The 24767-nt window shown below is 29.8% G+C and overlaps 4 protein-coding genes across 6 annotated transcripts in view; all 4 read right to left on the reverse strand.

Annotated features, from left to right (window-relative positions):
* Window positions 1–24767, reverse strand: part of LOC122508689 (proteasome activator complex subunit 4A-like) — a 186238-nt gene that overhangs the window by 107524 nt on the left and 53947 nt on the right. The window contains exons 1-3 of one of the 2 annotated variants that reach the window (XM_043622182.1): window positions 24407–24421; window positions 24165–24233; window positions 13842–13906 (exon numbers count right to left, since the gene is read on the reverse strand). Coding sequence is in view for 1 of the 2 variants with exons in the window: in XM_043622177.1 (XP_043478112.1) it covers window positions 13842–13906; window positions 24165–24233 (134 nt within the window). In the remaining variant the exon portion in view is untranslated. Of the gene's footprint in view, window positions 1–13841; window positions 13907–24164; window positions 24234–24406; window positions 24422–24767 lie in introns of those variants that run through there. The other variant, XM_043622177.1, reaches the window with a different exon arrangement.
* LOC122508695 lies at window positions 530–4472 on the reverse strand. The gene is made up of 2 exons (XM_043622195.1): window positions 4219–4472; window positions 530–4085 (listed from the first exon to the last, which is right to left on the reverse strand). Exon 2 carries the CDS (start codon window positions 4026–4028, stop codon window positions 669–671), a length of 3360 nt encoding a protein of 1119 aa, XP_043478130.1. The 5' UTR covers window positions 4029–4085; window positions 4219–4472; the 3' UTR covers window positions 530–668.
* Window positions 4950–9321, reverse strand: LOC122508694. 2 transcript variants are annotated; one of them, XM_043622194.1, is made up of 3 exons: window positions 9171–9321; window positions 5316–8586; window positions 4950–5233 (listed from the first exon to the last, which is right to left on the reverse strand). In XM_043622194.1, the coding sequence occupies exons 2-3, from the start codon at window positions 8527–8529 to the stop codon at window positions 5193–5195; spliced, it is 3255 nt and encodes a 1084-aa protein (XP_043478129.1). In that variant the 5' UTR covers window positions 8530–8586; window positions 9171–9321; the 3' UTR covers window positions 4950–5192. The 2 variants fall into 2 exon arrangements, with proteins under 2 accessions (XP_043478129.1, XP_043478128.1); XM_043622193.1 differs by having other exon boundaries at window positions 4950–8586.
* On the reverse strand, window positions 14882–18849 carry LOC122508693. The gene is made up of 2 exons (XM_043622191.1): window positions 18743–18849; window positions 14882–18579 (listed from the first exon to the last, which is right to left on the reverse strand). The coding sequence occupies exon 2, from the start codon at window positions 18520–18522 to the stop codon at window positions 15115–15117; it is 3408 nt and encodes a 1135-aa protein (XP_043478126.1). The 5' UTR covers window positions 18523–18579; window positions 18743–18849; the 3' UTR covers window positions 14882–15114.

A 24767-nucleotide genomic window follows, 5' to 3' on the forward strand; every position in this document is an offset into this window, starting at 1 on the left:
TATGAAAAAATTTAATTTTTTTTACGTTATGCGGAAGAAAATTAAACTTAGATTGTCGATAACGTTGTAGATTTTATACGTATATCTATATCTAATGTTTTTATGTAAATAGACGAGATGCAAATTTTTTGTTTCTCGTCATATTTCCAAAGAATTGAAATATTTACATCTATAATTAAAAAAAAAATATTGAAAATAATAATAATTGCAAAACTAATTATTTAAAAAGTCTGTCTTTTCTCAGAGTATTTATATATATACATAATTCAAAAGAAAATATATCATTTTGTTAAAAAAAAATTTTACTGAGTACTTATAATTATAATTAAAATATGTTAGAATTAAGAAATCGAAACAAAAAATTTTTAAAAACGCATCTTTTTTCCAATTACTATTATAAAATAATAAAAAAAACAAAGATAAAAAAAATAGTTCAAAGTTAGATAAAAATTAAATATCTATTTGTAAAATATGTAATAAACGTTTTAATTGTAAAATTGCTTTTTATTTGCAGACAATTATTCTTTAACATTCAATTTTACATGGAAATTTACTTAAAGGTAAAATATTTAATTCGCAACACTACTGCGCATGTGTAATTGCGTCAGAACACTACTGCGCATGCGTAAAATAATTTTGTCTTAAAATTTTAAGGTTAGATTGAAAATTTATGCTTGGTCGAGTTTTGCCATTTGCCTCAGTACATTTTTACACAATTCAAACTTATTATCATTTTGCGATGCAGAAGTTAAATGAACTTTAAAATACGTACCTATTTTTACAGTCGGCACTGGAAGAATTTTCTCTAGATAAAATTTATTACCAGGTAAAATAATAATTCTCTTCTCTCTCAAGTTCATTTTAACTTCAACATCGACTATTACTCTTAAATAAGAACTGAAAAATTTTATTTCATACAAAACGTTTCGAAAACCACTTGCTGGACTTTCGGCAAATTTCAATGCAGCCTCTTCACTTAATATTGTTGGTAAAAACTTTTGCAATGTAATATTTTTACCTAAATTCGCGATTTCTGAATTACCCTTCATGAATTTCTTCCGAAAAATATCTTCACTTACCGATTCAAAAATGTACAATTTCATTTCATTCTCCTCGTCAAAATCAACTGATTGTCTTAGTGCTAATCTGTATAAAGCAAGTTTCATTAGGTTTGCCTCATGGGTATCGCTCATTATTCTCTGATATCCGGTTGTGATGAAATTTCTTAACGCATAGTAATCTTCAAATGTTGCAGAATAGTCACCTCTTCGAACCTCATATTCTTTAAGTAAATGTTCTACCGACATTTTCTTTTCAATTTTGGATCGTTCTCTATATGTGTAACTGGAATTGATTTTCGATTCCGCTTCTGATTTCGACATGAATATATTATCCAAAGATGTATTATAAAATAGAACATTCAACACACCCGTTGTGTCGAGAATATTGTCACGACTCCAAACTGAATTTACGAACAGTATATCTTTCATCCAATTAGTTAAAAATTCTATCGCTATTTTCTTACTTGGAAATGTGAACCATTTTAATATTTCACGTATTTCATTTTTAACTAAAGGATCAAGGGCAGCATTTTTTGATATATCACTTAATATTGCAGCATCATCATTAAATTTTTGAATGTAACTCTTGTGTCTTAGGCAAAAGTCAGATTCTCTCTTTCCTTTAATATAGGAACATTTATCCTCATTGTTTTCGTGAGTCCAGATGCCAATGAACGAAGTGTCAATCGTCGGTGTAGCATTATTTTTACAAATTAGTTCATCTGCGTTACATTTAATCTTGCTTTTAAATTCAATGTGAATTTTATTTGATAGCGAATTTGGAAGAAGTAAAATTGAATTGCCAACGTCTTTGAATTCGTAACCAATTAATAAGGAAGCTGATGGAGCATCTTCGCCAGCATATGAAAATTTGTATCCATAACCAGTGACACCATTCCAACTTTTGATGAATATGGACTCACTTAATTTATCAACTTCATGATCAGTAATATCGATAATAAATGAGCCTTTCAAAAGTAACAATTTATACAAAACATTCTTCGAGTGCTTAAACATTTTCTTCACATTCACATCCGAGTAGTTTATAATTTCTATCATAAATCGTACTCCATCTTCGGAAAACCACATAATTTCGTATTTTGGTTCTTCTAGGTGCAATGATAATTTTTCATAAAATTCATTGGCTAGTTTTTGGAATTCAGATGTTGATTTGGATCTTGATGCTTTTAGGGATATAACAGTGGAGCGTAGAGATTCCTTTAAGAATACATATTCGATATTTGTTCCAAGTGTGAATAGAATATCTTTTGTATTTTGGTTCACAAGATTTGTTGACATTACTTCGGGATATTTAGTCAGAAATTTAATATTTTCCTGTTCGCACAATTTTATTGATAATTCGCCATAGTGATTGATGTCCGATACACATGGATAGAGGGGTACAAAGGAGAAACCAAATTCTCTCCACCATTTACTTTTTTCAGGACTATTGTCAGAATAAGTCAAGTAGGATACAAAACGTTCTTTTTTGTATTTTGTTATTTTTTGACAAAATTGTTCTGCACTGTCTTTGGTATTTTTAAGGACAATACGTTCATTAGTATATTTTGAGGGTCCGATTAGTTTTTTGAAATATTCCGGATCTTTGGATTCTTTAACGAGTGTTACAGTGTAATTTTGCCGCACTAAAGCATAATACTCGACGGTACTGGCAATAGTGTTATGAAATTCAAGTAAATCGTATGATAAATGTTGCGATGTGTTAAAATTCTTATTTTCTACTTCGTCATTAGTTACTATCAATTTTATTGCAATGTTATCAAGATCTATTGATGATTCGTTAAATATTTTCTGCATTATTCCGTAATCGTATTTTTCGTACAGTTCACCAAAGGCATCAATTTGATCCATGAACCAATCGTTTATGTTTGGTAGATAATCACCAGCTCTGCATTTATACCGTTCAGCATTGTCGATATAAATATCAATTTTTGCTTTTCGTTGATAATCATTTAAATGTCTGCACTGATAATCCAATACTAATTTTGCATATTTTGCCCGACTTACAAAATTTGAAAAGGCTCGATGAATTTTATAGGTGTAATCATTTTCCAACTGACTTTCAATTTCTTTGGAAACACTTTTGAGATGTTCGAAAAAAACACTGTACACCTTCTTCAAATGTTTAGGGTTAAATATTACCGTTGTTATATTTTTTGCATTAATTTTTTCTTTTGTGGTAATATAGTGTAACAATGCTGGAAAAGCAAATGTTTTTAAAGCTACAGGATCAATATTTTGATAATAAAGTTCTTCTATTATGTAACCTATTGACACGTATTCGTCAAACATGATTCGATGAGTTCTTTTCCTTGAATTTAATTGTTTGTAATTTGAATAGTAGGTTTCATTTAATCTACCAAATCGAAGGTACGCTGAAGCAGCCATTGCGTAAATATAATCAAGAGACAGTAAATTGATGTTAAATAGAGGTTGAGGAAATAGTGGTAATATTATATCCTTAAATATTCGGAACACCGATAATGGAGTGAGTGTCGAACTATCGCCACATTCATTTTGGAATTTTGCTTTCTCAAGACTGTCGTCTAACTTTTTTATAACTGAATCAAACTTTAAATCATCTACCCGACTAATACTTTCGGCCAAAAAACCGTAAATATTTCCGTATTTGGCAAACACTAGAGAACTGATGATGTAGTCAAACAATGTAGTGATGAATATTTCGTCAGGTGTTTCATTTTCTTGCTCGCCGTATAGATCACTGCCTTTTAGTAAATTTCGAATTAATAGTAACGTCTTGTTTTGATAAGCACGATTCTCCACGAAATAACGATAAAGTTCATTAACGACAGGAATAGGTTTGTACTGATCTACTTCTGGTAGATAATTCTCGAGGAATAGAAAATCGCTAATTATGCTCAAGTACTGGAAAATTGGTATAACCTGAACGGTTGATAGAGAATTACTCAAATGTAGGGCATCCATCTTTGGGAAATTTTCTTTTTATTTTCAGAGATATCAGTTGAATTGGAAATATATCCACTGTAAAAATTATTTTTTACATTTATCTTCTATATTTCTATGCGATCTTTAAAGATAGATCTTTAAATAAGACAAGAGAAAAAAATAATTTGAACAGAGTAAAATTTTTGAAAGTTAAAAAAAAACTTCTTACGTAAATGCTGCTAATGTTCGCTTTTGATTTAGAAAATCAACTTGCTAGTATAATTTTAGTTCTTGAAACCTAAACCAAATAGTATTGTTTTATGTGATAAAAATAAAATTTTTTTAATATTGCAGTCGCTTTACTTGGTTATCAATGTACACGTGTGCAATTTTTTAATTTCACAATAATTTTATTTGCTTTTTTCGCGATGTATGAAAACAGTTTTAAAATATTCAATACATTTATATGAAGCAGATAAAATGTATTTGAAATTGTAAATGAAAAAGCTGAATAATACATTTTTTTAAATAAAAACAGAACAAATATAAAGATAACTGACAATTGTCTCTGATAAAGAAACTTAATTATAAAAGATGATGAACTTAATGATAAAAGAAACAACTTAATTTTTAAACTATTTTTGTTCTTTGAATTATTTATTTCTTATTTGTATATAATATATAATTACTAATGTATAACATCTATTAATTTTTAATTATTTGATTTTCAATATATATTTCTTTGGTGATCCTTCAAGTTAGGGACTTTTGTCTTGTTTGACATGTTTTATTCATTTAATATGTCTTGTTATGGAGAAACAGAATCATAACAGAATTCTGGGAATTTTTCGGGTAATTTTTCATGTGGTAATAGAGATTACTTTTAAGGAAATTACTAATATAGTCCGCGGAGAATGGGGGGGGGGGGTGAGGAAAAAAATGCATTTTAAACACAATCACTAAATTTAAATTTTATTTATTTTATTTAAGAATCAACGGGGGCTTACAAAAAGAAAATCGCCCTTTCGCACAAAGCACTTATATTAAAGAAACAGAAAAAAACAAGATTATAATCAAATAATTAATTAGTTACGCTATAATAATGAAGACTTCTATTTATATCCCCTAAGTCTTAGAATTTGAAAAATAAAGAGATTTAAAAAGTCTAAATTTCAACTGGGCCGATTTCTTCCATTCGACTCATTACATTTTTAAATAGTCCGTACTTACTAACACCCTTGGATCTAGAAGTTAAAACAGCTTTAAAATATGTACCTATTTTTACAGTGGACACTGAAAAAATTATATTCAGACGAAATTTATTACCAGGTAAAATAATAATTCTCTTCTCTCTAAAGTTCCTTTTAACTTCAACATCAACTATTCCTCTCAAATAAAAACTGGGAAAATTTATTTCATACAAAACGTTGATAAATCCAATTGATGGAATTTTAGCAAATCTCAGTGCAACCTCTTCACTATCCATTGTAATTAAAAACTTTTGCGATGTAAAATTTTTACCCCAATTCCTGAATTTCTTTCGAAAAACATCTTCACGTACTGATTCAAAAATGTACAATTTCATTTCATTCTTCTCATCAAAATCATTCGACTGCCTTAGTGCTAATCTGTATAAAGCAAGTTTCATTAATTTTGCCTCATGGGTATCGCTCATTATTCTCTCGTATCCGATTGTGATGAAATTTCTTATCGCATAATAATCATCAAATGTTACAAAGTAGTCTTCTTTTCGAAGTTGATAATTTTTCAGTATATTTTCTAAGCTTTCTCCCTCTTCAATTTTGGATCGTTCTCTAAAAGTGTAAGTGGCATTGATTTTGGATTCCGCTTCCAATTTCGTCATAAATCTGTTATCTAAGGTTTTATTATAAAGTAAGAGATTCAATACACCCGTTTTGTCAAGAATATAGATCTGACTCCAAACTGATTTTGCAAACTGTTTATCTTTTATCCAATTAAATAAAAATATTGATGCTGTTTTATTTGGAAATGCGTACCATTTCAATATTGACCGTATTTCAGCTTCAAGCATCGGATCTTCATTTGTATTATTTAATACATCTTTTAATACTGTCTCATCATCGTTCAACTTTTGAATGTAATTCTTCTGTCTTAAGCAAATGCTAGAATTCAATTTTTCTTGTAAATCTATATCAGTAGTACAGTTATCGTCATTGTGTGAACTCCAAATCCCTTGAAATGTAATTTGAATCGCATTTGTTGACGGGTTAGAACATATTAGCTTATCAGCGTTACATTTAATCTGCTTATTTATAAATTTAATCTCAATTTTCCTTGATAATGAATTTGGAAGAAGTATGATAGAATTGGGAACTTCATTAAATCCGTAAGCACTTATTAATGACGCTGATGATGTCTGCTGGTGGTAATCGTCAACAAGGGCAAATTTGTATCCATAACCAGTGACACCATTCCAACTTCTGATAAATATAGGCTCACTTAATTTACCAGTAGTTGCATTATCATTAATATTGATAACAAATGTGCCTTTTAGCAGTAATAATTTATAAAGAGCATTCTTGGCGTACTTAAAAGATTTTTGAATTCTCAACGTCAAGTAATCGATAATTTCTATCATAAATCTTATTTTATCTTCGGAAAACCACATAATCTCGTACTTTGGTTCTTCTAGTTGCAATGATAAGTTTTCATAAAATTCATCAGTTGGTTTTTCAAATTTTATTGTTGTTATGGGTTTTAATTCTTTTTGCGATCTAACAGTGGAGGCTAGGTAATTCTTTAAGAATATGGATTCAATACTTGTACCAAACGAAGAAAGCATAATTTTTGTAGAATTGCTTATGAGATCTGTTGACATGACTTCGGGATATTTAGTCAGAAATTTAATATTTTCCTGTTCGCATAATTTTGTTGACAATTCGCCATAATCGTTGATGTCCGATACACATGGATAGAGGGGCACGAAGGAGAAACCGAATTCTCTCCACCATTTACTTTTTTTAGGACTATTGTCAGAATAATTCAAGTAGGATATAAAACGCTCTTTTTTGTATTTTGTTATTTCTTGACAAAATTTTTCTGCACTGTCTTTGGTATTTTTTAGGATAATACGTTCCGATGAGTGTGTAAACCTATCTTTGGAGGGACCTATTAATTTTTGGAAATATTCCGGATCATTGGATTCTTTAACTAGCGTCACTGTGTAATTTTCCCGCACAATAGCATAATACTCGATGGTATTCGCAGTAATGTTATGAAATTCAAGTAAATCGTACGATAAATGTTGCGATGTGCTAAAATCCTCATTTTCCACTTTGTCATTAGTTACTATCAAATTTATTGCAATGCCCCTAAGATCTATTGATGATTCGTTAAATATTTCCTGCATCATTCCGTAATCGTATTTTTCGTACAGATCACCAAAGGCATCAATTTGCTCCATGAACCAATCGTTTATGTTTGGCAGAAAATCATCACCTCTACATTTATAATATTCCGCATTGTGGATATAAATATCGATTTTTGACTCTCGTTGATAATCATTTAAATGTCTGCATCGATAATCCAAAATTAATTGCGCATATTTGGCCCGACTAATAAAATTCGAAAATGATCGATGTATTTTATAGGTGTAATCATTTTCTACTTGACTTTCAATTTCCTCGGAAGAACTTTTGAGGTATTGGAAAAAAACACTGTACGCCTTCTCCCAATGTTGAGGACTAAATATCACGTTTGTTATTTTTTCGTTATAAATTTTATTTTCTATGGAAACATAGTAGAACAATGCTGGAAGAGCAAATGTTTTTAAAGCTACGAGATCAACTTTTTGGTTATAAAGTTCTTCTATTATGTATCCTATTGACGCGTATTCGTCAAACGAAATTCGATTAGTTGTTGTCTGCGAATCAAACTGTTTAAAATTTAAATAATAGGTTTCATTTAAATTACCAAGTCGAAGATATGTTGATCCAGCTAGTGCGTAAAAATAATCAAACGACAGTACATTCATATTAATTCGAGGTTGAGGAAATAGTGGTAAAATTATTTCCCTAAATATTCGGGACACTGATAATGGGGTGAGCATCGAAATATCGCCAAATTCACTTTCGAATATTGCAATCTTAAGATTGTTTTCTATTCTCTCTAGAACTGAATTAATTTTTAAATTATCTACCTGACTTACACTGTCAGCTAGAAAACCGTAAATATTTCCGTATTTGTCAAACACTAGAGAACTGATGATGTAGTCAAACAATGTTGTAATGAATATTTCGTCAGGTGTTTCATTTTCTTTCTCGCCATATAGATCACTGCCTTTTAGTAAATTTCGAATTAATAGTAACGTCTTGTTTTGATTAGCACGATTCTCCTCGAAATAACGATAAAGTTCGTTAACCACTGGAATAGGTTTGTACTGATCTACTTCTGGTAGATAATTCTCGAGGAATAGAAAATCGCTAACTATGCTCAAGTAATGAAAAATTGGTATAACCTGAACGGTTGATAGAGAATTACTCAAATGTAGGGCATCCATTTTTGGGAACTTCCCTTTTTGCTTCCACAGATGTCAGTTGAATTGGAAATATTTGCACTGTAAAAATTATTTTTTATATTTACTATCTATATTTGTATTTAGTCTTTCTTGAATCGATACAACAGAAAATAATCAAGTTAAACAAAGTAAGAGTCAATAGCAGAGATTAGGATTAACGTTATTTGCAGGAATAACCTTATCTAGGAGCCATCAGAAGGGCTCCTAGATAAGGGTTACGGTCTTTTGGTGCTGCCCAACTGAGTAGACGGTCTGGAAAGCAATCATCTACCGAGACTTTGTTGATTCTTTCAAAATGATAGTTTAATCCAAATTTTTTAAAGTTATTTATAAACCCCATGAAAGTAGGGTTTAAATTTCGAATCAGGATATGGCAGGAGTAATGAATTAGTGGCAGTGGAAAAAATAGAAGTTAAAGGAATGAAACAATACTAATAGTGAGTGCAAAAATTAAGTTTTAATAAATTTCTGAGTTCAATAAACAAATATATGCCATAAATTCGAAATTGCAAATTTCCAGTAAAATAATATTTTCATAAGGAAGCATTACTATGATTTTGTAGGTGTAGTATGTCGCATATATTCAAATAATTTCCTTTTTAAATTAAAAAAAAACTTCTTACCTGGTTGCTGTAGATGCTCGCCTTTGACTTTAAAAAAACCGTAACTTGTTACTGCGATTTTAGTTTTTAAAAATTAAATCGAAATATTACTTTTTCATATGATGAAAATTAAACTTTTGTTACATGTTGCATTCGCTGCAAATGGTTATCAATGCACACGTGTCTAACATTTTTATTAAATAATAATTTTTCATTTCTTTTTCGTGATGCTGAATAATAATTTTTTATTAAAGACAGAATAACTTTGAAGGAAACTCATAATTTTCTTTGATAAGATTTATTTTTTTCAATTTTTGCGTCGTATTTTTTAATTATTTATGACTCACTTAATATATATTATATAATTTATTCATTCTTATTACACTTTAATTAATTTTTATAAAATTTCTTTAGCAATCCTTCTTGTGTTTAGGGACTTTCAAAATCTGCTTTCAGTTACTTTAGATTAAGCACTTCGATTATTATACATTAAATATAAGATGGCATATAGAATACTAAAGGATATTTTATTAAAATAATAAATGTATGAAATAAAGAATACTTATTTTTAATTCCCCAAGTTTCAAAATTTCAAAAATATAGAGGATTTTTTTTTGAGGATTTTTACAGAGTCTAAATTTTTAATAGGTCGATTTCTGACATGTGTTTCATTACATTTTTAAACTGTTCATACTTACTATTACCCTTGGATATAGAAGTTAATACAACTTTAAAATATGTACCTATTTTTACAGTCGGTAGTGGCAAAATATTCTCGAGATGAAATTTATTACCAGGTAAAATAATAATTCTCTTCTCTCTGAAGTTCCTTTCAACTTCAACATCGACTATTCCTCTCAAATAGAAACTGGAAAAATTTATCTCATACAAAACGTTTCTAAATCCAACTGATGGGCTTTTAGTAAATCTCAGTGCAACTTCTTCACTTTCTACTGTAAGTAAAAACTTTTGCAATGTAAAATTTTTACGCAAATCCGCGATCTCAGAATTGCCCTTCATGAATTTCTTCCGAAAAATATCTTCACTTACTGATTGAAAAATGTACAATTTCAAATCGTACTTTTCATCAAAATCAATTGATTGTCTTAGTGCTAATCTGTATAAAGCAAGTTTCATTAATTTTGCCTCATGGGTATCGCTCATTATTCTCTCGTATCCGGTTGTGATGAAATTTCTAATAGCATAGTAATCTTCAAATGTTACAAAGTAGTCTTCTTTTCGAAATTGATAATCTTCAAGCATATTTTCTATGGATTTTTCATCTTCAATTGTGGATCGTTCTCTATAAGTGTAAGTGGAATTAATTTTGGACTCCGCTTCCGATTTCGTCATAAATCTGTTATCCAAAGTTACATTATAAAATAGAATATTCAACACACCCGTTGTGTCAAGAATATTGTCACTACTCCAAACTGAATTTGCAAATTGTTTATCTTTTGCCCAATTGGTGAGAAAATATATCGTTGCTTTTTTATTTGGAAATGCGTACCATTTCAATATTAAACGCACTTCATCTTCAAGTATAGGATCTTTATTTGTATGTTTTAATACATCTTTTAATATTGCAGCATCATCCTTCAACTTTCGAATATAATTCTTGTGTCTTAAGCACACGCGAGAATTCATCTTTCTTTGTAAATACTCAACAATTATACAGTTATCGTCATTGTGATTACTCCAAACACCTTGAAATGAAAATTGAATAGCAATTGTAGTTGCGTCTGTGGTTTTGCATATTAGTTCATCAGCGTTACACTTAATCTGCTTATTTTTGAAAGTAATGGGAATTTTTTTTGATAGCATATTTGGAAGAGATAAAACATAATTGCCAAGTTTTTTAAATTCGTAAGCACTTATCAACGACCTTGATGGAGACTGTTGGTCCAAATCGTCAGCAAGTATAAATTTGTATCCATAACCCGTGACACCATTCCAACTTTTGATGAATACAGACTCATGTAATTTATCATTAGATCCATGACCATTAATATTGATAATGAATGTACCTTTCAGAAGGAATAATCTATACAGAGCATTCTTGGCGTACTTAAATGTTTTCTTAATTTTCACACTCGAGTCATCCAAAATTTCCATTATAAATCTTATTTGATTTTCGGTAAACCACATAATCTCGTATTTCGGTTCTTCTAGTTGCAATGATAAGTTTTCATAAAATTCATCAGTTGGTTCTTGAAATTCTATTGTTGTTTTGGGTTTTAATTCTTTTTGGGACAAAACACTGGAGTGTAGATAATTTTTTAAGAATATAGATTCAATGTTTGTCCCCAATGAAGATAGCATAATTTGTGTAGATTTGCTTATGAGATCTGTTGAGACTACTTCGGGATATTTAGCCAGAAATTTAATATTTTCCTGCTCGCATAATTTTGTTAATAATTGTCCATAATGGTTGATGTCCGATACACATGGATAGAGGGGCACGAAGGAGAAACCGAATTCTCTCCACCATTTGCTTTTTTCAGGACTATTGTCAGAATAATTCAAGTAGGATAGAAAACGTTCTTTTTTGTAATATGTTAATTCTTGGCAAAATGTTTCTGCACTTTCGTTGGTATCTTTCAGAAGAATACGCTTTGATGAGTGAATAAAATTATCTTTGGAGGGACCGGTTAAATTTTGGAAATATTCCTGATCATCGGATTCTTTAACTAGCTTTACGGTGTAATTTTGCCGCACTATAGCGTAATACTCAATGTTATTGGCAATCATGTTATGAAATTCAAGTAAATCGTACGATAAATGTTGCGATGTGCTAAAATCCTCATTTTCCACTTTGTCATTAGTTACTATCAAATTTATTGCAATGCCCCTAAGATCTATTGATGATTCGTTAAATATTTCCTGCATCATTCCGTAATCGTATTTTTCGTACAGATCACCAAAGGCATCAATTTGCTCCAGGAACCAATCGTTTATGTTTGGCAGAAAATCACCACCTCTACATTTATAATGATCGGCATTATCGATATAAATATCGATTTTTGACTCTCGTTGATAATCATTTAAATGTCTACACTGATAATCCAATACTAATTTCGCATATTTTGCCCGACTTACAAAATTCGAAAAGGCTCGATGAATCTTGTAGGTGTTATCATTTTCTAATTGAGTTTTAATTTCCTTGGAAGAACTTTTAAGGTATTCGAAAAAGACACTGTACGCCTTCTTTCAGTGTTGAGGATTAAATATCACGTTTGTTATTTTTTCGTCATAAATTTCGCTTCTAATGGAAACATAGTAGAACAATGCTGGAAGAGCAAAAGCTTTTAATGCTACATGATCAATATTTTCTAAATAAAAATCTTCTATTATGTATCCTATTAAAACGTACTCGTCAAACGAAATTCGGTTAGTTGTTTTTTCTGAACTAAACTGTTTAAAATTTGAATAATAGGTTTCATTTAAATTACCAAGTCGAAGATATGTTGATCCTGCTAGTGCGTAAAAATAATCAAACGACAGTATATTCATATTAAATAGAGGTTGAGGAAATAGTGGTAAAATTATATCCCTAAATATTCGGGACACCGATAACGGGGTGAGCATCCAACTATCGCCACATTCATTTTCGAATATTGCATTCTTAAGATTTTCTTCTATTCTCTCTAGAATTGAATCAAATTTTAAACCATCTACCTGACGAACACTGTCAGCTAGAAAACCGTAAATATTCCCGTATTTGGCAAACACTAGAGAACTGATGATGTAGTCAAACAATGTTGTAATGAATATTTCGTCAGGGGTTTCATTTTCTTGCTCACCATAAAGATCACTGCCTTTTAGTAAATTTCGAATTAATAGTAACGTCTTGTTTTGATTAGCACGATTCTCTTCGAAATAACGATATAGTCCGTTAATAACTGGAATAGGTGTATACAGATCTAGTTCTGGTACATAATTCTCGAGGAATAAGAAATCGCTAATTACGCCCAAGTAATGGAAAATCGGTAAAACCTGTACGGTTGACAATGAATTACTGAAATGTAGGGCATCCATTTTTGGGAACTTCCCTGTTTGCTTTCACAGATATCAGTTGAATTGAATGTAAATTGACTGAAAAAATTATTTTTTATATTTACTATCCATGTTTCTATTTAGACTTTCTTTAATTGATGCAACAGCAAAAATCAAATTGAACAAATTAAAGGTCACTAGCATAGATTAGGATTTGCGTTATCCGCAGTGATTAAGAAAAGACCTATTCGCGACAGAGATTGAGTGCTATTCTTGAAAATTCTTATTGCACATACCAGGGTGGATAAAAGGGCTCTAAAGAAGGGTTATGGGTTAAAGTGGATCGAGAATATTCGTAGCCCGACATAACTTATAAGTATCAATTAGATACACTTTGATATCAATTTGCTACTTTCAAGAAAACTGTCTAAATTGCTTATATAATATTTCATTTGTTAATTTCTTTGTTTTTAATATTAACCCGCCGAAATTTTGCAATACGGTATCAAATGTGTCTGCAATCAAACAATTACATTTTTGCATTTCAGATGAAAAAAAAAAATATGCGAAAAAATCAAAATTGAAAGTTTACGATAAAACAATGTTTCCGTAAGATAGCATTATTCTGATTTTGTAGGTGTAGTACGTCACATATATGCAAATAATTGATATTTAAATTAAAAAATAACTTCTTACCTGGATGCTGAAAATTCTCGCTTTTGATTCGAAAGAACCGTAACTTGCTACTGCGATTTTGGTATCTGAAAATTTAAACAAAATTTTATTATTTCATGTAAGGGTAATTCAATTTTTTTAATATTGCAGTTGCTTTATCAATACACACGTGTGCAGCTTTTACAGAACATAATAATTTTTCTTGATTTTTGTGTGGTGTATGTGAAAAAGTTTTACATATCCTTTACCTGTATCTAGAGTAGATAAATATTTTCGATATTGTAAATGCAAAAACTGAATAATAATTTTATAATAAAGGCAGAACAAACATAAAATAACTCATAATTTTCTCTGATAAGGTTAGTTGCTATACATTTTCGTGTTTTTGATATACATCATTTTTATGTATGAATATTATATAATTTATTTATTCTATTCTCCTTTAATATTTAATTGAAAATTGGTATAACCTGTATTACTTAAATGTATTCTCAATTTCAAATTTGTTAGCCAATTTATTTAACTTTTTATTAAAAAAGTTTAATAAAAGTAAAATAGAAATTGACATATTTATAAACAAAATTCAAACCTTAACCGCATCACAAAAATATATATTTAACAATGCCATTAATACAGTACATAATAATGGAAATAAAGATAAATGGTTTCTTATTGATGGGCCAGGAGGAAGTGGGAAAAGCTATTTACTTAATACACTAATTTAATTCTTCAATAATAATACTATTTGTGTAATTTAAGTTCCTTGGACGGGAACAGCAGCAATTTATTATTTTTTGTTTTTTAAATTGCTTATTTCTTATTTGTAAAAATTATATAATTTATTTATTCTATTATTTTATAATTATTTGATTCTTATTAGATTCCTTTGGCAATCCTTCAGTGTATATGAACTTCTGGGACAAATGCTTACAGCTATCTTATATTCTGCAGTAATAAAGATTACTGTTAGGGAAATTACTAATAGTCTGCGGAGAATGGGGAATGAGAAAAAAACACACTTTATACACAATCAACAAATTTAAATTTTATTTAGATTAATTTAGTTTTAAGAAGACAATTAAATAATTTACTTTACATAAATTACAATTTATTTACGTTTATTATTATTTAATAATTAACTCAAGATTTCAATATTTGACAATTTTAGAAATCTAAACAGGATTCCAGCTTTATTGAATAATTCCCGAAAATTTACAATTTACAGAATAAAATAATAAAATGTTGTGCGTGACAAAATCCCGCTTCAGAGTTTTAATTTTAATTTAACGATTATTCACAATGTCAAAGGGACGATTTCTGACATTTCTCTCAAAACATTTTTAAACTGTTTATACTTACTAATACCTTCGGATGTAGAAGTTAACACAACTTTAAAATATGTACCTATTTTTACAGTCGGTACTGGCAAAATATTCTCAAGATGAAATTTATTACCAGGTAAAATAATAATTCTCTTCTCTCTGAAGTTCATTTTAACATCAACATTGACTACTCCTCTCAAATAGAAACTGGAAAAATTTATCTCATACAAAACGTTTCTAAATCCAACTGATGGGCTTTTAGTAAATCTCAGTGCAATTTCTTCACTTTCTACTGTAAGTAAAAACTTTTGCAATGTAAAATTTTTACGCAAATCCGCGATCTCAGAATTGCCCTTCATGAATTTCTTCCGAAAAATATCTTCACTTACTGATTGAAAAATGTACAATTTCAAATCGTACTTTTCATCAAAATCAATTGATTGTCTTAGTGCTAATCTGTATAAAGCAAGTTTCATTAATTTTGCCTCATGGGTATCGCTCATTATTCTCTCGTATCCGGTTGTGATGAAATTTCTAATAGCATAGTAATCTTCAAATGAAGCAGAGTAGTAACCTCTTCGAACTTCATATTCTCTAAGTAAACTTTCTACTGACTTTTCTTCTTCAATTTTGGATCGTTCTCTATAAGTGTAACGGGAATGGATTTTGGATTTCGCTACCGATTTCGTCATAAATCTGTTATCCAAAGTTATATTATAAAGTAGAACATACAAAACACCCGATGTATCAATAATATTGTCTTGACTCCATACTGAATTTGCAAACTGTCTATCTTTTATCCAATTGGTGAGAAAATATACTGATGCCGTTTTATTTGGAAATGTGTACCATTGCAATCTTGAACGTACTTCATCTTCAAGTAAAGGATCTTTATTTGTATTTTTTAATACATCTTTTAATATTGTATCTTCATCGTGCAACTTTTGAATGTAATTTTTGTGTCTTAAGCAAACACTAGAATTTATCGATTTTTGCAAATACTCAACAGTGATACATTTATCGTCATTGTGGTAGTAACTCAAGATATCTTTAAATGAAATTTGAATCGAATTTGATGATTGCTCAGTGTTTTTACATATTATTTCAGTAGCGCTACATTTAATCCTCCTATTTTTGAATTTAAGGTTAATTTTAATAAATAACGATTTATGAAGAATTAAATCATAAATGGTTGTCTTATTGAATTCGTAACCAGTTATTAACGACGCTAATGAAGTCTGATTGTCGAAATCATCTGCAAGTGTAAATTTGTATCCATAACCGGTGACACCATTCCAGCTTTTGATAAACACGGATTCATTTAATTTATAATTAGAATCACGATTATTTAAATTGATAATAAACGTGCCTTTTATTAGTAATAATTTATAGAGAGCATTCTTGGCGTACTTAAAAGTTTTCTTAATTTCCACACTCGAGTAATTCAAAATTTCTATCATAAATCTTATTTTATCTTCGGTAAACCACAAAATCTCGTACTTTGGTTCTTCTAGTTGCAATGATAAGTTTTCATAAAATTCATCGGTTGGTTCTTGAAATTTTAAACCTGGTTTATATTTTAATGCTTTTTGTGATATAACACTGTTGTGTAGGTATTCCTTTAAAAATACAGATTTAATACTTGTACCAAATGAAGATAGCATAATTTGTGTAGAATTGCTTATGAGATCTGTTGACATTACTTCGGGATATTTATTCAGAAATTTGATATTTTCCTTTTCGCATAATTTTGTTGACAATTCGCCATAGTGATTGATGTCCGAAACACATGGATAGAGGGGCACAAAGGAGAAACCGAATTCTCTCCACCATTTACTTTTTTCAGGACTATTGTCAGAATAATTCAAGTAGGATAGAAAACGTTGTTTTTTGTAATTTGTTATTACTTGGCATAATGTTTCCGGACTTTCGTAGGTATCTTTTAGGAGAATACGTTCCGATGAGTGTATAAAACTATTTTTGGAAGGACCGATTAATTGTTGGAAATATTCCTGATCATCGGATTCTTTAACTAGCTTTACGGTGTAATTTTCCCGCACAATAGCATAATACTCGATAGTATTGGCAATCATGTTATGAAATTCAAGTAAATCGTACGATAAATGTTGCGATGTGCTAAAATCCTCATTTTCCACTTTGTCATTAGTTACTATCAAATTTACTGCAATGTCCCTAAGATCTATTGATGATTCGTTAAATATTTCCTGCATCATTCCGTAATCGTATTTTTTGTATAGTTCACCAAAGGCATCAATTTGATCCATGAACCAATCGTTTATGTTTGGCAGAAAATCACCACCTCTACATTTATAATGATCGGCATTATCGATATAAATATCGATTTTTGACTCTCGTTGATAATCGTTTGAATGTCTGCATTGATAATCCAAAACTAATTTCGCATATTTTGCCCGACTTAAAAAATTCGAAAAGGCTCGATGAATCTTGTAGGTGTAATCATTTTGTAATTGAGTTTTAATTTCGTTGGAAGTACTTTTGAGATAATCGAAAAAAACACTGTACGCCTTCTTCCAATGTTGAGGATTAAATATCACGTTTGTTATTGCTTCGTCATAAAGTTCGCTTGCAATGGAAACATAGTAGAACAATGCTGGAAGAGCAAATGCTTTTAAAGCAACATGATCAACATTTTCTGAGTAAAAACTTTCTATTATGAATCCTATTAACACGTAGTCGCTAAAAGAGATTCGATAAATTGTTTTCTGTGAATTAAACTGATTAAAATTTGAATAGTAGGTTTCATTTAATTTACCAAGTCGAAGATATGTTGATCCAGCTAGTGCGTAAAAATAATCAAACGACAGTACATTCATATTAAATAGCGGTTGAGGCAATAGAGGTAAAATTATTTCCCTAAATATTCGAGAAACCGATAACGGAGTGAGCATCGAACTGTCGCCATATTCATTTTCGTATATTTCAATCTTAAGATTTTCTTCTATTCTCTCTAGGACAGAATCAATTTTTAAATTATCTACCTGACGAACACTGTAAGCTAGAAAACCGTAAATATTCCCGTATTTGGCAAACACAAGTGAACTGATGATGTAGTCAAACATTATTGTAATGAATGTTTCGTCAGGTGTTTCATTTTCTTGCTCACCATATAAATCAGTACCATTTAGCATATTTCGAATTAATAGTAATGTCTTGTTTTGATTAGCACGATTCTCCTCGAAATAACGATAGAGTTCGTTAACGACTGGAATTGGTTTGTACTGATCTACTTCTGGTAGATAATTCTCGAGGAATAGAAAATCGCTAATTATGCTCAAGTAATTGAAAATTGGTATAACCTGTACGGATGATAGTGAATTACTTAAATGTAGGGCATCCATTTTTGGGAACTTCCCTTTTTGCTTTCACAGCTGTCAGTTGAATTGGATATAATTTGTCTGAAAAAATTTTCTTTTATAATTACTATCCATATTTTTATTTAGTCTTTCTTTAATTGATGCAACATAAAAAATCTAATTGAACAAAGTATATGATTTTGTATGCATAGTACGTCACATATATTCGAATAATTGATATTTAAATTAAAAAATAGCTTCTTACCTGTATGCCGCTACTGCTTGCCTTTGTTTTAAGAAAACCGTAACTTGCTACTACGATTTTAGTTTTTGAAAATTAAATTGAAATATTACTTTTTCGTGTGACGATAATTAAATTTTTTTAACTATTGCATTCGCTGCAATTGGTTATCAATGCACACGTGTACAACTTTTTTTATTAAATAATAATTTTTCATGCTTTTTTCGTGATATTAAGTAAAAAATTATTACATATCTTTCATTTCAATCTGAAGCAGCGAAATTCTAAACGCAAAAGCTGAATAATAATTTTTTTAAAGACAGAACAAATAAAAAAAACTCATAATTATCTCTTATAAGATATATTGTTTTCCATTTTTGTATTTTTTAATTATTTATGTAAGGTTATTAGCTATAGTTTTACTTAAGGTTAAACTAAAACATTATCTACTCTGTAAATTGATGTTTTTTATTTTAGAATACGAATTATTTTTATTTCGAGACAGAATATATTACCCATAATATATACTCAAAAGATTTATTCAATGGAATTTGAAATAATTGAATAGTTAATATAGAATACTATTAGGAGAATTTCCAAAAGTCAACGGAGAGTGGAGGGTAAGAAGAAAGACACATCTTATACACTCAATTTAAATATATCAAATTTTATTTAAGTATTATTTTAAATTATTTAGTTTTTAAAAGTAAATTGAACAATAAAAGAACTTATAACTCATCTGACTGGAAATCACAGTCGATAAGCCAACGACCCCTTATTTAATAACTTTAATTATTCAAATCCACAATTATGTTAGGTGATAAAACATAAACCTCCACCTTTTATGGAAAATAGAAAAATTAAAGTTCGACCCTGTATCGAGAGATAAAAAATAAAACCTTCTTGATTAATTAAAGACATACATCTTACCATCTGTCAATCATTTCTTTTAACTCGAATTCATTTTACTATTTTTTGTGAAAAAATCTCTTACGAAGACTTTACATAAATACACAAATATCACAAAAAGCCTGATGGTATAAATTACTTTTTTCCTTTCTTAAAAAGCGATATTCTTAAACCTCCCAAAGTAATCTCCATTATTTCATTCATTTAAGGAAATTGTTAATTTTATGTAAGAGGGTTAAATATATAAAATAATAGATACATCTTTTTATTTACCCTAAGTCTTAAAATTTCAAAAATAAAGAGGATTAAAAAGTCTAAATTTTTAATAGGTCGATTTCTTCCATTTGTTTCATTACATTTTTAAACTGCTCATACTTACTAATATCCTTGGATTTAGAAGTTAACACAACTTTAAAATATGTACCTAGTCTTGCAGTCTGCACTGGAAACATATTCTCAAGATGGAATTTATTACCAGGTAAAATAATAATTCTCTTCTCTCTGGTGTTCTTTCTAACTTCAACATCGACTATTCCTCTCAAATAAAAACTGGAAAAATTTATTTCATACAAAATGTTTCTAAATCCAACTGATGGGCTTTTAGTAAATCTCAGTGCATTCTTTTCACTTTCTATTGTAAGTAAAAACTTTTGCAACGTAATATCTTTACCCAAATCCGCAATCTCTGAATTATCCTTCATGAATTTCTTCCGAAAAATATCTTCACGCACTGATTCAAATATGTACAATTTCATTTCATTCTTGTCATCAAAATCAATCGATTGTCTTAGTGCTAATCTGTATAAAGCAAGTTTCATTAATTTTGCCTCCTGGGTATCGCTCATTATTCTCTCGTATCCGGTTGTGATGAAATTTCTTATCGCGTAATAATCATCAAATGTTACAAAGAAGTCTTCTCTTTGAAGTTGATAATTTTCCAGTATATTTTCTATGGATTTTTCCTCCTCAATTTTGGATCGTTCTCTATAAGTGTAAGTGGCATTGATTTTAGATTCAGCTTCCGATTTCGTCATAAATCTGTTATCTAAAGTTTTATTATAAAGTAGAAGATTTAACACACCCGTTGTGTCAATAACATTGTCTTGACTCCAATCTGAATTTTCAAACTGTTTATCTTTTATCCAATTTGTGATAAAATATATCGATGCGTTTTGGTTTGGAAATACATACCATTTCAATATTGAACGTACTTGCTCTTCAAGTTCAGGGCCTTTATTTGCCGTATTTTTTAATATAGCTTTAAATATTGTAGCATCATTCATCAACTTTTGAAGGTAATTCTTTTGTCTCAAGCAAATGCTAGAATTAATCTTTCCTTGTAGATACTTAACAATCACACAGCCATCGTCGTTGCGGTAGTCACTCCAAATACCTTGAAATGAAATTTCAATAGCATTTGTTGATGCGTTGGTGGTTTTGCATATCACTTTATCAGCGTTACACTTAATCTGCTTATTTTTGAAAATAATGGGGATTGTTTTTGATAAAGTATCTAAAAGAGATAAATCATAATTTTCAAGCTCATTAAATTTGTAACCAGTTATTAACGACGCTGATGGAGTCTGATCGTCGATATTGTCAGCAAGTGTAAATTTGTATCCATGACCAGTGACACCATTTAAACTTCTGATAAACACGGACTTATGTAATTCATCATTAGATGCATGACTGTTAATATCGATAATGAATGTGCCTTTTAAAAGGAATAATTTATAGAGAGCATTCTTGGCGTACTTAAATGTTTTCTTAATTTTCCCACTCGAGTCATCCAAAATTTCCATTATAAATCTTATTTGATTGTCGGTAAACCACATAATCTCGTATTTCGGTTCTCCTAATTGCAATGATAGTTTTTTATAAAATTCGTCGGTTGGTTTTTGAAATTTTATTGTTTTAGGTCTTGATTTTTTTAGGGACTCAACACTGGAGTGTAGGTAACTTTTCAAGAATACAGATTCAATACTTGTACCAAATGAAGATAGCATAATTTGTGTAGAATTGCTTATGAGATCTGTTGACATTATTTCGGGATGTTTATTCAGAAAATCAATATTTTCCTGCTCGCACAATTTTATTGATAATTCGCCATAATGGTTGATGTCCGATACACATGGATAGAGGGGCACGAAGGAGAAACCGAATTCTCTCCACCATTTACTTTTTTCAGGACTATTGTCAGAATAAGTCAAGTAGGATAGAAAACGTTTTTTTTTGTAATCAGTTATTACTTGGCATAATGTTTCCGGACTTTGGTAGGTATCTTTCAGGAGAATACGTTCCGATGAGTGTATAAAACTATTTTTGGAAGGACCGATTAATTGTTGGAAATATTCTTGATCATCGGATTCTTTAACTAGCTTTACGGTGTAATTTTCCCGCACAATAGCATAATACTCCATGGTATTGGCAATCATGTTCTGAAATTCAAGTAAATCGTACGATAAATGTTGCGATGTGCTAAAATCCTCATTTTCCACTTTGTCATTAGTTACTATCAAATTTACTGCAATGTCCCTAAGATCTATTGATGATTCGTTAAATATTTCCTGCATCATGCCGTAATCGTATTTTTTGTATAGTTCACCAAAGGCATCAATTTGCTCCATGAACCAATCGTTTATGTTTGGCAGAAAATCACCACCTCTGCATTTATAATATTCGGCATTCTCGATATAAATATCGATTTTTGACTCTCGTTGAAAATCATTTAAATGTCTGCACTGATAATCCAATACTAATTTCGCATATTTTGCCCGACTTACAAAATTTGAAAAGGCTCGATGAATTTTGTAGGTGTAATCATTCTCTAATTGAGTTTCAATTTCCTTGGAAGTACTTTTGAGGTATTCGAAAAAAACACTGTACGCCTTCTCCCAGTGTTGAGGATTGAATATCACGTTTGTTATTTTGTCGTCATAATTTTCCCTTTTAATGGAAACATAGTAGAACAATGCTGGAAGAGCAAATGCTTTTAAAGCTACGAGATCAATTTCTTGGTTGTAAAGTTCTTCTATTACGTATCCTATTGACACGTATTCGTCAAACGAAATTCGATTAATTGTTTTCTCTGAATTAAGATTTGAATAGTAGGTTTCATTTAAATTACCAAGTCGAAGATATGTTGATCCAGCTAGTGCGTAAAAATAATCAAATGACAGTATATTCATACTAAATAGAGGTTGAGGAAATAGTGGTAAAATTATTTCCCTAAATATTCTGGACCCCGATAATTGAGTGAGCATCGAACCATCGCCATATTCGTTTTCGAATATTGCATTCTGAAGATTTTCTTCTATTCTCTCTAGAATTGAGTCAAACTTTAAATTATCTACCTGACGAACACTTTCAGCTAGAAAACCGTAAATATTCCCATATTTGGCAAACACTAGAGAACTGATGATGTAGTCAAACAATGTAGTAATGAATATTTCGTCAGGTGTTTCATTTTCTTGCTCGCCGTATAGATCACTGCCTTTTAGTAAATTTCGAATTAATAGTAACGTCTTGTTTTGATTAGCACGATTCTCCTCGAAATAACGATAAAGTTCGTTAACCACTGGAATAGGTTTGTACTGATCTACTTCTGGCAGATAATTCTCGAGGAATAGAAAATCGCTAATTATGCTCAAGTACTGGAAAATTGGTATAACCTGTACGGTTGATAGTGAATTACTTAAATGTAGGGCATCCATTTTTGAAAACTTCCCTTTTTGCTTCCACAGATTTCAGTTGAATTGAATGTAATTTGACTGAAAAGTTATTTTTTATATTTACTATCTATATTCTTATTTAGACCTTCTTTAATTTATACAACAGAAAAAATCAAATTGAACAAATTAAAGGTCATTAGCATAGATCACAATTCGCGTTATCCACAAGGATTGAAGAAAATCGTATTTGGTACAGAGATATAGTGCCAAAATGAGAAGAATAATAAGGTAGCCTACTGGAGACAATCAGATGGTTCGACACTTGTTTTTGCGGGTTTCCAAGAAGTCGTGACGCGGTTTTGACGAGTGTCATAATCGAGAGATATTTGACTCTAGTCATATAGTTAATTTAGGGTTTTTGGTATTGAGGATTTACTAGCTAAAGCATGATCTATTCTTTTAGAAGTGCATCTGTAAATTTTTAACTTAATTCGGTGAAACATAACAGAGTTAAGCTCAATATCGAGAAGCGCCAGGTATATTCGTTTGAATACTACGATTGCGAGCCATATGCTATCTTATAATAAATATAAATCAATTACATTTTTGCTTTTCAGATAAACTATACTTGCAGAATGCTATAGTCACCTAACTTTATGTTTTTCTAAAAGGCGTCACCTCAATAGTTTATTATATTTATAAAGGTTTTCATAAAAAACCTTTTTCTCTTTTTAATTTAAAATTAAGATACGAACTTCCTTAAAATGACTTGATAAAAACCAATGATAAAAATACTATGATTTCGTAGATGTACTACATCACATATATTACAATAATTTAATAAAATTAAAAAAATAACTTCTTACCTGGATGCTGAAAATGCTCCCTTCTGCCTGATTCGAAAGAACCGTAACTTGCTACTGCGATTTTGGTATCTGAAAATTTAAACAAAATATTACTTTTTCATGTAAGGGAAATTAAATTTTTGTTAATATTGAAGTCGCTTCAAATGTTTATCAATAAACACGTGTGCAACTTTTTTTTAGTACATAATAATTTTTCTTGATTTTTGTGTGATGCATGTGAAAAATTTTAAAATATTCTCTACCTATATCTGACGTAGATAAATGTATTCGAAATCGTAAATACAAAAGCTGAATAATAATTTTATAATATAAAGGCAGAACAAAAATCCATAATTTTCTCTGATAAAGTTAATTGCTTTAAATTTTCGTGTTTTTGAAATACTTAATTTTTATGTATCTATATTATTAAATTTATTTATTCTATTCTCCTTTAATTTTTTGATTTTTACTACTTTTTTTATTATTATTAATTTCTATTTCATTATTTATTATTTATACAATTCAATTCATACTAATTAATACCCCGACGAGATTTTTATAATTTTGAAGTAGTTAAGTGGTTATAAGTAGTTTTTAATAAATATTCGATTTAATAACCATGGT

The sequence above is a fragment of the Leptopilina heterotoma genome, unplaced genomic scaffold (genome assembly GCF_015476425.1).
Source record: "Leptopilina heterotoma isolate Lh14 unplaced genomic scaffold, ASM1547642v1 Lhet_55, whole genome shotgun sequence".
NCBI classification, from domain to species: Eukaryota; Metazoa; Arthropoda; class Insecta; order Hymenoptera; family Figitidae; genus Leptopilina; species Leptopilina heterotoma.